Here is a 16,396-nt window from a genome sequence, read left to right as displayed (position 1 = left end):
GGAACATTTTCCTGAGTGGCCTTTTTTACGTGGAAACCAACGATTTTTCTCCTCAACCTGAAGAAGAAATATTCCTTTTGTCTTTTCACAGAGATGACACAGCTGTCGTCGCAGCCCAAACCTTCGGAGCCCGCCTCGGCCGGCGACTCGGCGCCCATTGCCGGCGCCGAGGACCCCGAGCTGAGAATGCTGGAGAAGAGGTCCAAGGTCATAGAGGAGCTGCTACAGACGGAGAAGGACTACATTAAGGACCTGCAGATGTGTGTGGTGGAGATCATTGACCCTCTGCAGAGGAAGCAGGTGAGGAGAACCGTCAATCTGGACCTCGTTAGCGTAATAATAGATCAGATTAATGTAGCACTTTTCGAGACACTCAAAGCACTTCACAGAAAACTGACAACCCATCATTCATTCACTCCACATTCACACTTGGTGGTGGTAAGCTACATTTGTAGCCACAGCTGGGAGCAAGGCGGGAGAAGTCTTGCCCGAGGACACAACGACCGTGACCGGGATGGCGGAAGCTAGAATCGACTCTGGAACCCCTCAAGTTCCTGGCACAGCCGCTCTGCCGTTTGAGCCACACTGTCCTTAAATGGATGGACCTGAAGTTCTCTCTTTTGTGTTTCAAGGTGAAGAACGTGGACTACGATGGCCTCTTTGGCAACATCAACTCAGTGATCGACCTCTCGCAGCGCCTTTATGAAACACTGGAAGAGAGCGACTCCATTGGTAAAAAAAATACATTTTATTTCTAACTTGAGGCACCACTCAACATGTTATGGTATATTTTCAAGATTAATCGTATTGATATACTTTAGATCAGTGGTTCTCAACCTTTTTTCAGTGATGTACCCCTGTGAACATTTTTTTAATTCAAGTACCCCCTAATCAGAGCAAAGCATTTTTGGTTGAAAAAAAGAGATAAAGAAGTAAAATACAGCACTATGTCATCGGTTTCTGATTTATTGAATTGTATAACAGTGCAAAACATTGCACATTTGTAGTGGTCTTTCTTGAACTATTTGGAAAAAAAGATATAAAAATAACTAAAAACTTGTTGAAAAATAAACAAGTGATTCAATTATAAATAATGATTTCTACACATAGAAGTAATCATCAATTTAAAGTGCCCTCTTTGGGGATTGCAATAGAGATCCATCTGGATTCATGAACTTTATTTTAAACATTTCTTCACAAAAAAAAGAAATCTTTAACATCAATATTTATGGAACATGTTCACAAAAAAATCTAGCTGTCAATACTGAATATTGCAGTGTTGCATTTCTTTTCACAGTTTATGAACTTAAATTCATATTTTGTTGAAGTATCATTCTATAAATGTATTTATAAAGGATTTTTGAATTGTTGCTGTTTTTAGAATATTTTTAAAAAATCTCACGTACCCTTTGGAATACCTTCAAGTACCCCCATTTGAGAACCACTGCTTTAGAGTAGTCGGTGTACAGCTTTTACAACAGTAAAGACTCACTATCTACTCAAAATGACTCAACACATTGATACCAATTTTTGTCTAAAGTGCTGGCAACAACTTAATTGGGTAGCATCATGGTCTGGGGCTGCATGAGTGCTACCAGCACCGGGGAGCTGGGGTTATTTCGGAGGAAACCTGAATTCTAACATGTGGTGGGGACATTTTGAAGACATTACAGTGTCCAAATTTAGTGTAAGCACCATTGTCACCTTGAACTGATTCAATCCTCTTGGGCTAATAGATATTATAAATGTTGCACTCCTTCATCTTCCTTCCTTTTGCTTTAGGATACTTCATAGGTGCTCAATTGAGTTCAGGTTTTTTTGGCTTCTGATTATGTTACAAAACTGGGAGGGAATAATGTTCACGATGTCCTGCCATGTTTACCCTCAACTAACCGCAGCTCCCCGGTGCCTGTAGCACTCGTGCAGCCCATGATGCTACCACCACTACGCTTGACTGTAAACACAATTTTCTTGGTACTCGCTTGTCGGTTCCTTCGAAGAATACGCGGGGTTTTTTGGGGGTATTGTTGAATTGTGGACCACGATGGAAACAAGCCTTTTGGCTTTTTGGGCCATGCATTTGCCTTTTTAAAGCATTACATGGATTTCATTATTTAAAGACGTCAATAAACTTCTCAGTCAATCAATCATTCAATCAATCAAATTCGTGCCAGTGTTTTCAAATAGTTGCAATGTATCTAGGCTCATTTTATTCAATAAATGTAATCAACTTGGTATGGTATAACTGTGTTATCAATGTTTTAAGTGTTCTTTGTAACCCTACCCTCAAAAAGCACTAGAGTTCTACAATCATTTGAAAACAAATACAGTATTGATGTTTTACTTGTTTTGTGTCACAGAGAGTTAATAGAAAACACTATATGGCAGAAAAAGCACATTGTCAAATTAATGTACCTTTTTCTTTATTAATTTAAACTTTATAATAGTAATAGTGTTAATTACAGAAAGAAACACCACCAAAGGTTTCCTTATAGTCTGCAGTCTGCTACGTTGTCCACAAGTTGCAGATATTCTCCGTGTATGTATTACACTTGAAAAGTGTTTGTCCATCATAAACATTTATTTTTATTTCAAAACCTACAACTCAGCGTTTTAAACTGTTGAGAGTAATCTATTGCACAAATATTTGTTGGTAAATCATCACACGTCAACTTTTCTGTTATATACATACATGCTGCTAATTTGCTTGGTCAGAATTGCATATGGGAATATGTTTTTAATTACCTTGAGCCTGGATAATTAAAGCTTAAATGAATCGTACATGCTCCATCCACATAAGAAAAAAACATAAGGTTGATTGGCAACACTAAATTGGCCCTAGTGTGTGAATGTGAGAGTGAATGTTGTCTGTCTATTTGTGTTGGCCCTGCGATGAGGTGGCGACTTGTCCAGGGTGTACCCCGCCTTCCGCCCGATTGTAGCTGAGATAGGCGCCAGCGCCCCCCGCGACCCCAAAAGGGAATAAGCGGTAGAAAATGGATGGATGGATAAGTTTGTTGACACCCTCTATTTCCTTATAATGTATATTTTCTGCTGGATCTACTCTTTATTTTATGCTGCTTTTTTTTTTTTTTTTTTGCTGCAGCTGTTGCATATACTGTAGTGTGTGTGTGACAATCATTAGTACTTTAACTTTGAACTTAATATTGTACATGGTAATTGGGATTTAAATATAAATGATAAATGGGTTGTACTTGTATAGCGCTTTTCTACCTTCAAGGTACTCAAAGCGCTTTGACACTACTTCCACATTTACCCATTCAAACACACATTCACACACTGATGGAGGGAGCTGCCATGCAAGGCGCTAACCAGCACCCATCAGGAGCAAGGGTGAAGTGTCTTGCTCAGGACACAACGGACGTGACGAGGTTGATATTAGGTGGGGATTGAACCAGGGCCCCTGGGGTTGCGCACGGCCACTCTACCACTGCGCCACGCCGTCCCAATTTGTTATATATTATGTAAAATTTTTATAATATAATATATCAGTATATATGATATACTGTATATATAATATGTAAATATTACATATGTTATATTGCTACTGTGGTACATTTTTTGTCTACTTTATACCTTTTGTTTTTGCCTTCTTTCTGTGCCCTTGTGTGCATTATCCTTTCCATCCTTGAAATCGCCTGAATTGGCACGATAGCAACATTGAGAAATCCTGGAGGGACGGGCTTTTGTTGCCACAGTAATGGCTGTGTTGGGTCAGCAGAAAGTATTGCTATACACGCTGTAAATATACAGTACACTAAAGTTTATTCAAATGGATGATACCATTTGATGAGGTATACTGTAATAAAACTGGTGCTGAAATGCGGCGGGTGGACTCTAAGCTTGTTAAATGAATACTTCTGCTCTTGTGTCGATCTGCGACTCCTCAGGCAACGTGTTTTTGGACTTTAAAACGGAGCTGGAGGGGGTCTACAACGTGTACTGCCAGAACCACGACGATGCCATCTCGCTGCTAGAGAGCTACGAGAAAGATGAAAACATCCAGGGCCACGTGTTGGAGTGTTTGGAGAGGCTGAGGTGAGTAGAGAGGGGGGAAAAAACACAGTGTTTGTGCTTGTGTGCGTGCATGTTTAAGGGCATGGAAAAAAACAAGAGTGCTCACTAATTATTGTGTATATAAAGCTGAAGGAAGTTTATAGGGTTTTGTGTAGTTAATTGCCACACTGTCATCCCCTTGAGTACTGGAATGACCGGTGGGAATCATTCTGGTCTAGTCTACAGCCATACAAGTAGTTAGTTCAACATTCCTGTAAGGTGACGTCCATCAAGTATTTTATTATATTAAGACTTTGAACTTTGGTGCACAGTGAGGGTCAATGATTGTTTAACAAGTGTAAGTCACCTATTTTTATACATGCCTTACATGGGCTGACATACTTACACTGCAAATTACTTGCCACTTCTCAAGATTTAACATTTTTATTTTAGAAATGTTCCTACTTTTAGTCATTGACATTAAATCATTATCTTAATTTTAGCATAAATAATTATGTTGTATCTGTTCTAGTTTAAAATTTTTACAATTTAGAAAATAACTGTTGAAATAAGATTTCCCCATGTAGAACATCTTGTTAAAGATTCTGCAGCATCACAAAAATGCTTAAAGGCCTACAGAAATGAGATTTTCTTATTTAAACGGGGATAGCAGGTCCATTCTATGTGTAATAATTGATCATTTGGCGATATTGCCATGTTTTTGCTGAAAGGATTTAGTAGAGAACATCGACGATAATGTTCGCAACTTTTGGTCGCTAATAAAAAAGCCTTGCCTGTACCGGAAGTAGCAGACGATGTGCGCGTGACGTCTCGGGTTGTAGGGCTCCTCACATCCTCACATTGTTTATAATGTGAGCCTCCAGCAGCAAGAGCTAATCCGACCGAGAAAGCGACAATTTCCCCATTAATTTGAGCAAGGATGAAAGATTCATGGATGAGGATATTGAGAGTAAAGGACTAGAAAAAAAAAAAAAAAAAGCGATTGCAGATGTTATTACACACATTTACTATGATAATTCTGGAAAATCCCTTATCTGCCCATTATGTTAGTGTTTTATTGAGATTAATTAGTACCTAAAGTCGGAAGGGTGTGGCCACGGGTACGTGTGTTGATTTAGTGTCTCTGAGCCAAGTCACACTGCTGGAAGCTCCGCTGATGTCGCCGGTAAGAGCAAACTTATTACCACAATTTTCTCACCGAAAACTGCTGGTTGACATTAGGTCGGGATCCATGTTCGCTTGACCGCTCTGAACCATAGTAAAGCTTCGCATTCGGGAATTCTAAACAAGGAAACACCGACTTTGTTTGTGTGGCTAAAGGCTAAAAGCTCCCACCTCCATCTTTCTACTTTGACTACTCCATTATTAATTGAACAAATTCCCAAAGATTCAGCAACACAGATGTCCAGAATACTGTTTAATTATACGATTAAAGCAGACTACTTATAGCTTGGATCGGGCTGGAAAATAATGTCCGCTACAACCCGAGACGTCAAACGCACGCGTCTTCATACGAGTCATCATACCGCAACGTTTTTAAACACGACACTTCGCGGGAAATTTAAAATTGCAATTCAGTAAACTAAAAAGGCCGTATTGGCACGTGTTTCAATGTTAATATTTCATCATAGATATTTAAACTATCAGGGTTTCAGTAGGCCTTTAACTCAAGAATTGCAAGTTGAACAATGCTTGTTTTCAGAATAAAATTCTATTTCAAAATTCTTGCTATTTCTAGACAAACATCTTAATTTAGTAATTTAATTTACTAATTTAGAAAACAAAATTAATTTGACTAGTTTCTAGTCTTTTTTTCCTAAAATCTAGTTTTTTTATATTTTATTGCTTCAGCTTTTTTTCCTGTGTGCGTGGGCCAGCACTGCTGTTAGTTTACGCTGCACGGTGCTATACTTAAAACTCCTCCGTCACTAGCGCGTTTTCTGTACAAAGTAGGGCATTCGAAGAATGTGCCCTACCCGGTTCCACTTGTTTGGCCAATCAGTGAGTCAGAGGCATGACACAGCTGACAAAGGTTGTTTTTAAAAACCGGAAGGGCGCTGGTTTTAATATGAAAACCTGAAAACAAAATGACGATAGCAGAGGTATGTAAGGAGCCATTTTTTTTTGTACGGGTGCGTTCACATTTGTCGTGTTTTGTTTGTTTCTAGGAAATTTGTTGTGTGTCTGAACTGCTAGCACAGTAAGTCAATTGATCAATCAATCAAAGTTTATGTATATAGCACTTGATCACAAATGTATGAAAAGGCACTGTGAAAACGAGCATTCCAACCCCGGTGGGCACCAAAGAAGTGGAACGAGACCACTTGAGAGATGAGTCTCTGTCCACTTTCAAGTGGACATGTGCAGCAGCACGGTTCACTTGAACTCTTGAAAGCTACATGAAACATAGGATGTAACAGTGGGGCAAAAAGTATTTAGTCAGCCACCGATGGTGCAAGTTCTCCCACTTAAAATGATGACAGAGGTCTGTAATTTTCATCATAGGTACACTTCAACTGTGAGAGACACAATGTGAAAAAAAAAATCCAAGAATTCACATTGTAGGAATTTCAAATAATTTATTTGTAAGTTATGGTGGAAAATAAGTATTTGGTCAACCATTCAAAGCTCTCACTGATGGAAGGAGGTTTTGGCTCAAAATCTCCCGATACACGGCCCCATTCATTCTTTCCTTAACACGGATCAATCGTCCTGTCCCCTTAGCAGAAAAACAGCCCCAAAGCATGATGTTTCCACCTCCATGCTTCACAGTAGGTGTGGTGTTCTTGGGATGCAACTCAGTATTCTTCTTCCTCCAAACACGACGAGTTGAGTTTATACCAAAAAGTTCTATTTTGGTTTCATCTGACCACATGACATTCTCCCAATCCTCTGCTGTATCATCCATGTGCTCTCTGGCAAACATCAGACGGGCCTGGACATGCACTGGCTTAAGCAGGGGGACATGTCTGGCACTGCAGGATTTGATCCCCTGTCGGCGTAGTGTGTTACTGATGGTAACCTTTGTTACTTTGGTCCCAGCTCTCTGCAGGTCATTCACCAGGTCCCCCCGTGTAATTCTGGGATTTTTGCTCACCGTTCTCATGATCATGTTGACCCCACGGGATGAGATCTTGCGTGAAGCCCCAGATCGAGGGAGATAATCAGTGGATAATTGCTCCCACAGTTGATTTTTTCACACCAAGCTGCTTGCCTATTGTAGATTCACTCTTCCCAGTCTGGTGCAAGTCTACTATTCTTTTCCTTCTTCTTAAAGAAGAAGTTACAGGTCTGTGAGAGCCAGAGATCTTCCTTGTTTGAAGTGACCAAATACTTATTTTCCACCATCATTTAGAAATAAATTCTTTAAAATTCCTACAATATGAATTCCTGGATTTTTTTTTTTTTCACATTCTGTCTCTCACAGTTGAAGTGTACTTATGATGAAAATTACAGACCTCTGTCATCATTTTAAGTGGGAGAACTTAAAATGACTAAATACTTTTTTGCCCAACTGTAAGAGGAAATCATTTCGCCTTTTAAGTGTCTCTGTGCTGCTCCCTCTGCCGCCGTGTGTGTGACAGCACTGCTCTTTAAAATTATATTTTAGAAGTTTTTGGTAACATTTTACGATAGTAAACCTGTGCAGAATATCAAAATAGGGAATTTGGGGTTGGAATATACGAGTTACATCACAATAGCAAACTGATGGAGAGATGAAGCGGGTAAAATTGTGTTTCAAATTCAACTGGTCATAAGCTACCCTGTCATTGTGCAATACTAAGGTATAATACAGTATAGCACTGTTAATCGTTAGCTGGCAACTCGCGCAAAAATCGCCAGCTGTCGGTAATGCTGCTTATTGCTAGCTTGCTACTAGAGCACTAATCGCTACCTATCTTAAATGCTAACATAAATAAATAACATTTATTAATGGTTTTATTTTAAACTTTCAAGGTACAGTGAGTAGGGAGGCAATGTCACTGGCATTTGTGAACTTCACTACTTTGTGTTGGATCAACAATGTGTAGAGAAAATACATTTATATTTGTAAAAAAAAATAAATGGTGGGGGTATTCTAAAAAAGTGTCATTGTACAAAAATGTCAGTCCCCCCTGCAGTACCTCTGCAGACACTCTAGGGCAGGGGTAGAGAACCTGTGGCTCTTTTGATGACTGCATCTGGCTCTCGGATAAATCTTAGCTGACATTGCTTAACACGATAAGTAATGAATAATTCCGCTGGTAATCACAGTGTTAAAAATAACATTCAAAATATAAAACATACTCATACATTTTGATCCATCCATCCGTTTTTCTACCGCACCTGTTTAAGAAGTCACAATAATGGTAAGAAGTATTTTATTTAAAATTTGTTAGCTTCAAAATAACAATGTTATTAAAAACAATAAGAGACGTATTATACTCTAAAATACACTGTTGGTCTTACTTAAAAATGCACACAAGTAGTGATATTCAGTATTCAAAAATATTATATGGCTCTCACGGAAATACATTTTGAAATATTTGGCTTTCATGGCTCCCTCAGCCAAAAATGTTCGCGAATCCTGCCCTATCAGTTTAAGACCCCCTGTCAAAGACCTCTGATCGAGTGGGATTTGAGATTGCCAAAATACATTTAACTATTAGCCGCCAGGGGTGCACAAGCTGCAGTTACACCGACCCATGAAATCGGATAGAGCAGTGGTTCTCAACCTTTTTTTAGTGATGTACTCCCTGTGAACATTTTTTTAATTCAAGTACCCCCTAATCAGAGCAAAGCGTTTTTGGTTGAAAAAAATAAATAAAGAAGTAAAATACAGCACTATGTCATCAGTTTCTGATTTATTAAATTGTATAACAGTGCAAAATATTGCTCATTTGTAGTGGTCTTTCTTGAACTATTTGGAAAAACAGATATAAAAATAACTAAAACCTTGTTGAACAATAAACAAGTGATTCAATTATAAATAAATATTCCGATTGTAGCTGAGATAGGCGCTAGCGCCCCCCGCCAACCCAAAAGGGAATAAGGAGTAGAAAATGGATGGATGGATGTCTACACATAAAAGTAATCATCAACTTAAAGTGCCCTCTTTGGGGATTGTAATAGAGATCCATTTGGATTCGTGAACTTAATTCTAAACATTTCTTCACAAAAAAAGAAATCTTTAACATCAATATTTATGGAACATGTCCACAAAAAAATCCAGCTGTCAACACTGAATTTTTCATTGTTGCATTTCTTTTCACAGTTTATGAACTTACATTCTTATTTTGTTGAAGTATCATTCAATAAATATATTTATGAAGGATTTTTGAATTGTTGCTATTTTTAGAATATTTTAAAATGATCTCACGTACCCCTTGGCACACTTTCAAGTACCCCCATTTGAGAACCACTGGGATAGAGGACAACAAATGGCCCGCAGGCCGCAGGTTTGAGACCGCTGCTGTACCGGCTTTGGTCCCAATGTCAATGCAAAGTGAACCACACTGAAGTGCTTTTTTATTTTTAAACAAGTGTAAACACAGTCTTTGTCCTCTGGATACTTATCAGTTCTGTTTAACAATAGCACAGTGAGTTTGATTAAATGCCTCTACTTTTTAAAGTTTGTTTTAAAGTTGTTTTTCTTCATCACTTCAGACAGTGTTTATCTTTTCTACTGTATAAAACCTACTTTCTGTTGCCACCTATTCACTGACAAAAGGTCACTCCTGCATCCGGCTCTCAAAAGGAAGCTACCAACATAATGTGGTTTTGTGCTGAATGTAAATATGCATCGTCTTATGAATCCTGTCGTCTCTTCTTGTCCCTCCATTCCTGCAGAGCCATATACAGAGAGTGGTAAGTCTCCACAAAGAGTGTCGCCGCGAGCATGACAATCATTATGATCGCTTGCCATTTTGCTGGCTAACACCCTTTGATTAAAGTTTGTGTGTGTGCGCTCGTAAAAAAGTGTTTGCCGCCGCCCCATAAGTATGTTTCAATCCTTTTGTGGGATTGAGATGGACTCATGTTGTTTGTGCATGTGGATGTTGAATGCTCCCGCTTATGTGGTGTAATCTGGGAAATGGGAAACTAACGCCATCATGTGGACTAAAACAGCAGTTGCTTGGTAGTTGTATTTTCTTGAATATTTTCAAGTTCAGCTGTTTAGCCCTGTGGATGGCATTAGACTAAACAAAATTATCCTCCATGTTTTCCTAAAATGTGTCATCATCTCATGTGTGTGTGTGTGTCGCCTCATTTGATGATGACGCAAAGCAAAAAATATACACATGCAGCACTTCTCTCCTGTCACTTTTTTTTAGGGGCAAAACAAACTACATCAACCTGGGCTCTTTCCTGATCAAGCCGGTGCAGCGAGTCATGCGTTATCCGCTGCTGCTGATGGAGCTGCTGGGGGCCACGCCGGAGAGCCACCACGACCGGCCCCAGCTGACTCTGGCCCTACAGGCCGTCAAGGAGATCAACGTGAACATCAACGAGTGCAAGCGCAGGAAGGACCTCGGTGAGAAACCCATAGAAATACAAGTGTTGTTGAAAAAAGAAACATGTCTTAGACCCAATGTGTGAAAGTCAAGGCCCGCGGGCCGCATCCGGAATGAATTATATATTATATATTTGATTAGTAGGCTTCACGGTGGCAGAGGGGTTAGTGCGTCTGCCTCACAATACGAAGTTCCTGCAGTCCTGGGTTCTAATCCAGGCTCGGGATCTTTCTGTGTGGAGTTTGCATGTCCTCCCCGTGAATGCGTGGGTTCCCTCCGGGTACTCCGGCTTCCTCCCACTTCCAAAGACATGCACCTGGGGATAGGTTGATTGGCAACACTAAATTGGCCCTAGTGTGTGAATGTGAGTGTGAATGTTGTCTGTCTATCTGTGTTGGCCCTGCGATGAGGTGGCGACTTGTCCAGGGTGTACCCTGCCTTCCGCCCGATTTTAGCTGAGATAGGCGCCAGCGCCCCCCGCGACCCCGAAAGGGAATAAGCGGTAGAAAATGGATGGATGGATGGATGGATATTTGATTAGTATTAGGACCGGCCCGCAGGCCACAGCCACCTGCTGCTGTTTCTCACACAACAATACTCCATCAGTGTTGGCGCTAGGAATTTTCAAGATGGGGTCCCAGGGACCCCATTAAGTCATATAAATGGGGTCTCACATTTTTGTAACTGTTTTGAAAACAAATGATTAATGTTTGCATTGTCCTGCTCCATCTTACATTCTATATTGTGTTTTGGAAAAAGGTTGTCATAAACGTTACTTAATTCATTAAAAAAATTATTCAAAAGATAACACATTTGTTATACGTATGTAAATGTATTCCGTTATAAACATTCATTCACTTTTATGGATTTAAACTTTACCGCTACCGGTATTTTTTTCTATATTTTTACTGTAATATTTTCAGAATGTGTTTGTTCTGTTTTTGGCCAAAGGAAGACAAAGAAAACAATTTGAAGTTGTCTTTATTTTTTTTCCATGAGTTTAATAGTTTGGCCCGTGTGTGCACAGATTTTCCTCCATGTGGCCCCTGAGCTAAAATGAGTTTTGACATCCCTGTCTAAGACAATATTTGAATATTTTTGTTTAATTGTATTTTATTTTAGTTACATTTTTATTGTTTTCTATTTCATCCTTTTTTTCATAATTAAAAGAAAAATCACTTCATTTGTATTTGTTTCCTATTTTCTAAGTTGATTTTACTCCATTAATTTGTTTCAATTTAGTTTAGTTTGATATTATTTTTATTTTACTTTATTTGCATTTAGAAAAATAAAAAAATACAGTACATCACTTGGCTGCAACCAACAGTTCAGTCCTCTAGTTCAGTGGTTCTCAAATGGTGGTACTTGAAGGTATGCCAAGGGGTACATGACATTTTTTTTTTCAATATTCTAAAAAAATAGCAACAATTCAAAAATCCTTTATAAATATATTTATTGAATAATACTTCAACAAAATATAAATGTAAGTTCATAAACTGTGAAAAAAATACAACAATGCAATATTCAGTGTTGACAGCTAGATTTTTTGTGGACATGTTCCATAAATATTGATGTTAAAAGATTTATTTTATTGTGAAGAAAAGTTTAGAATTAAGTTCATGAATCCAGATGGATCTCTATTACAATCCCCAAAGAGGGCACTTTAAGTTGATGATTACTTCTACGTGTAGAAATCTTTATTTATTATTTAATTACTTGTTTATTTTTCAACAAGTTTTTAGTTATTTTTATATCTTTTTTTCCTAATAGTTCAAGAAAGACCACTACAAATGAGCAATATTTTGCACTTTTATACAATTTAATAAATCAGAAACTGATGACATAGTGCTGTATTTTACTTCTTTATCTCTTTTTTTCAACCAAAAATGCTTTGCTGTGATCAGGGGGTACTTGAATTAAAAAAATGTTCACAGGGGGTACATCACTGAAAAAAGGTTGAGAACCACTGCTCTAGTTTCCCTGCTTAAAAGACTTGGTGTCAGCCATGAGTAGTTGTGTTCCGTTTACAAATATGCTGCTAATTACAGATGCACAGGAGTTCAGAATATTCCCGGAGCAGGACATGAAAATTGAAACAAAAACAGAAAAATCTGTAGTCTCAATGTTATCGTCCCCCCTGTTGTCCGCAGTGGTGAAGTACAGGAAAGGTGACGAGGATACATTCATCGACAAGATCTCAAAGTTGAGCATGCATTCCATCATCAAGAAGTCCAATCGTGTCAGCAGCCAACTTAAGCACTTGACAGGAATTTCACCACGGGTACCTTTTAGTTTCCCACGGCTTCAAATCACTTTTTGGTTTGGGTAGCACCGGGATTTTATGACTTCTCTGCCCTTCCAGATTAAAGACGAGGCGTTTGATGAGGCTGATAAGAGGTTTCGGCTGCAGGAGAGACTCATCAAATCCTTCATACGCGATATTTCCTTGTACCTGCAACATATCAGGGTATTTATTTATTTGGACGTGGATCTTCAGAACCCCCGCAGGTGGTTGTCAAGGTACTGACTGACTATAATCCTTCGCAGGAATCTGCATCCGTGAAGGTGCTGGCAGCCATCAGCTTCTGTGACATCTACACCGAGCGCAGCATCCCCGACCCGGAGCGCTTCCAGAGAGCTCATCGCTGCATCAGCGACAAACAATTCACTGAATTTGTAAGAGTACATTTTTTTTTCATTCACAGACTGAAACAGTTCCCATTGGCTGAAAAGATGTGAAAATCGATTTAAAATAGTCCTAGATGGAGAATTACAGCACATTCTCTAAACAAGCCTGGGGTTGTCAAACTAGCCACTGCAATAAAGCCTGCGTTATACTTCCTGGGGCCGTGCCAACACGTACCATAAAAGCTGGGATCGATCAACATTTAGTACGGCATATCCTGCGCTTATCTGACTCATTCAAAGTCCGATTTTGGATCAGAGTTTGCGATAAAAGTGAGTGCCGTATCACATTGATTAGTCCGAGCTCCAATAACGCACGCATCCTCCGTTACTTAAATTTTCACTAGCAGTAAAGCAAGCTAACAAGCAAAATAGTCAACGTGTGTCATGGTTGCTCAGTGACTGGATTTAGGCACAGCAGCCAGACTCTAGTCCTCCAAGCACGAAATATTGAGTGAATGAACATTATCTGTATGGGAAGGAGGGGTCGGTGTAGGTGTATCCATTTAAATATAGAGAGTATCGATACCAAGGTGGGTGTTGGTATCAGATCAAAACTCGTGTGGTGGGATCGATACTTTTGTTGCAGATTGTCTTCTTTACCTCCAGCAAATTACTCCATTTTCCTCAGAGTTTATGCGACTGCAATGTTTCTTCACAAATGTTTGTATGTAACATTAGTTAGGTTAATGGTCTTGTTTAAATTGAAAAACATTTTATTTTTGTACTTTTTTCGTTATTTTGCTATTTTGACTTTTTTTTCTCAAACAAATGTGTGTAGTAGAACAGTTTTTTTTAAAATAATACATTATTTTAGTGGTTTTTTTTATATTTTAATTTAGCTTTTTTGCAATTGTGATTGTATTTGCAAACTTATGTGTGCATTAGAATTAAAAATAGATGTTTATTTATTGGAATACTTTTATATAATTTTAGATGGTTGAGCCGGAAGGCAAAGCTCTCAATTTACCGGTCGATCTACGTTCCCACCCTCACCTATGGTCATGAGCTTTGGGTCATGACCGAAAGGATAAGATCACGGGTACAAGCGGCCGAAATGAGTTTCCTCCGCCGTGTGGCGGGGCTCTCCCTTAGAGATAGGGTGAGAAGCTCTGCCATCCGGGAGGAGCTCAACGTAAAGCCGCTGCTCCTCCACATCGAGAGGAGCCAGATGAGGTGGTTCGGGCATCTGGTCAGGATGTCACCCAAACGCCTCCCGAGGGAGGTGTTTAGGGCACGTCCAGCCGGTAGGAGGCCACGGGGAAGACCCAGGACACGTTGGGAAGACTATGTCTCCCGGCTGGCCTGGGAACGCCTCGGGATCCCCCGGGAAGAGCTAGACGAAGTGGCTGGGGAGAGGGAAGTCTGGGCTTCCCTGCTTAGGCTGCTGCCCCCGCAACTCGACCTCGGATAAGCGGAAGAAGATGGATGGATAGATGGTTGTATTAAGTTATACAACCATTTTTATGTGCAAAACATATTTTCCCTGTGTTCTCATAATCCCAATTAACTGTATAAATTATAATAACTTTTAAAGTAATAAATTGACGGTATCATTTTTGGCGATACTCATAAGAGGGATTGGCAAAGAACAAAAAGTAGGATAACTACAATATGGCACACCTACCATGACGAGTCAACAACCCGCCCGCAAACACACACACACACAGCAGAGCTTTAATTGTGGGGGAAAAAAATAAAAAAACAAAAAAATGGGATTTTGGAGGAACCAACCCAAACAGATAAAGATAGTAAACAACAAGAGGGCCCCCTCCATTAATTCTATTTCCTCTCCAAAACAAAGTTGGATATGTGCTAAACTCCAAGCACAGAGTGAACTCTCTTGCTGCCTGTTTCAGAGACGCCAACAATAACACACACAAGCACCTTATCGAGGACGGCAAAATTATAGACTTTCTATAGCCTGAGTAGACCAATAAGCAACATTGACCCATCCCTCCACCTCTCCCTCTAAAAAAACAGAAATCCATTAAAAATGGATGAATTACACACCTAGATACTAATTGGCCCTGTGTGTAACAAGCAACCACGATAGCAACAAGCGGGAAAACGGGCACTATAGAAGAGGACATATGATCAGAAAGAAAGAAAAATGCCATAGTAAAAAAAAGAAAAAATTGGGTTAAAAGTGATGGCATGAACATAGACTTTAGAATCTACTGAGCGAGCTAGAGGTCAGTACTAGGCCTGTGGCTTTCACTTATTTTAGTAATCGAGTAATCTAATGATTACAGTAGTTTGTTAGATTAATCGAGTAGTTAGACCGGGGGTCACCAACTTTTTGAAACCAAGAGCTACTTCTTGGGTACTGATTAATGCGAATGGCTACCAGTTTGATACACACTTAAATAAATTGCCAGAAATAGCCAATTTGCTCAATTTACCTTTGATAAATAAATCTATATATATATTTTTAAAAATGTGTATTTCTGTCCGTCATTCCGTCGTACATTTTTTTTCCTTTTACGGAAGTTTTTTTGGACAGAATAAATGATGGAAAAAAAACACTTAATTGAACGGTTTAAAAGAGGGGAAAAAAATGAAAATTTAATTTTGAAACATAGTTTATCTTCAATTTCGACTCTTTAAAATTCAAAATTCAACCGAAAAAAAGAAGAGAAAAACTACCTAATTCGAATCTTTTTGAAAAAATTAAAAAAAGAATTTATGGAACATCATTAGTAATTTTTCCTGGTTAAGATTAATTTTAGAATTTTGATGACATGTTTTTTAATAGGTTAAAATCCAATCTGCGCTTTGTTAGAATATATAACAAATTGGACCAAGCTATAATTCTAATAAAGACAAAACATTATTTCTTCTAGAATTTCAAGAACAAAAATTTTAAAATAAATTCAAAAGACTTTGAAATAAAATTTAAATTTGATTGTAAAGATTTTCTAGATTTGCCAGAATATTTTTTTTGAATTTTAATCATAATAAGATTGAAGAAATATTTGACAAATATTCTTCGTCGAAAAAAACAGAAGCAAAAATTAAGAATTAAATTAAAATGTATTTATGATCTTTTACAATAAATAAAAAAATAATTTACCTGAACATTGATTTAAAATGTCAGGAATGAAGAGGAAGGAATTTAAAAGGTAAAAAGGTGTATGTGTTTAAAAATCCTAAAATCATTTTTAAGGTTGTATTTT

The 16,396-nt window shown here is 38.6% G+C and overlaps 1 protein-coding gene across 4 annotated transcripts in view; it reads left to right on the top strand.

Moving 5' to 3' along the window:
- Window positions 1-16,396, top strand: part of dnmbp (dynamin binding protein) — a 113,029-nt gene that overhangs the window by 88,097 nt on the left and 8,536 nt on the right. For 3 of the 4 annotated variants that reach the window (XM_061909624.1, XM_061909626.1, XM_061909628.1), the window contains 8 exons: window positions 92-300; window positions 633-732; window positions 3,912-4,059; window positions 9,868-9,885; window positions 10,353-10,552; window positions 12,683-12,813; window positions 12,895-12,999; window positions 13,080-13,208. In XM_061909624.1, coding sequence (XP_061765608.1) covers window positions 92-300; window positions 633-732; window positions 3,912-4,059; window positions 9,868-9,885; window positions 10,353-10,552; window positions 12,683-12,813; window positions 12,895-12,999; window positions 13,080-13,208 — 1,040 coding nt within the window. The remainder of the gene's footprint in view (window positions 1-91; window positions 301-632; window positions 733-3,911; window positions 4,060-9,867; window positions 9,886-10,352; window positions 10,553-12,682; window positions 12,814-12,894; window positions 13,000-13,079; window positions 13,209-16,396) is intronic. The other variant, XM_061909625.1, reaches the window with a different exon arrangement.

The sequence above is a fragment of the Nerophis ophidion genome, linkage group LG08 (genome assembly GCF_033978795.1).
Source record: "Nerophis ophidion isolate RoL-2023_Sa linkage group LG08, RoL_Noph_v1.0, whole genome shotgun sequence".
Taxonomy (NCBI): Eukaryota; Metazoa; Chordata; class Actinopteri; order Syngnathiformes; family Syngnathidae; genus Nerophis; species Nerophis ophidion.
The sequence above is the reverse complement of the archived record's forward strand: the minus strand, read 5'-3'. Positions and strand labels throughout refer to the sequence as shown.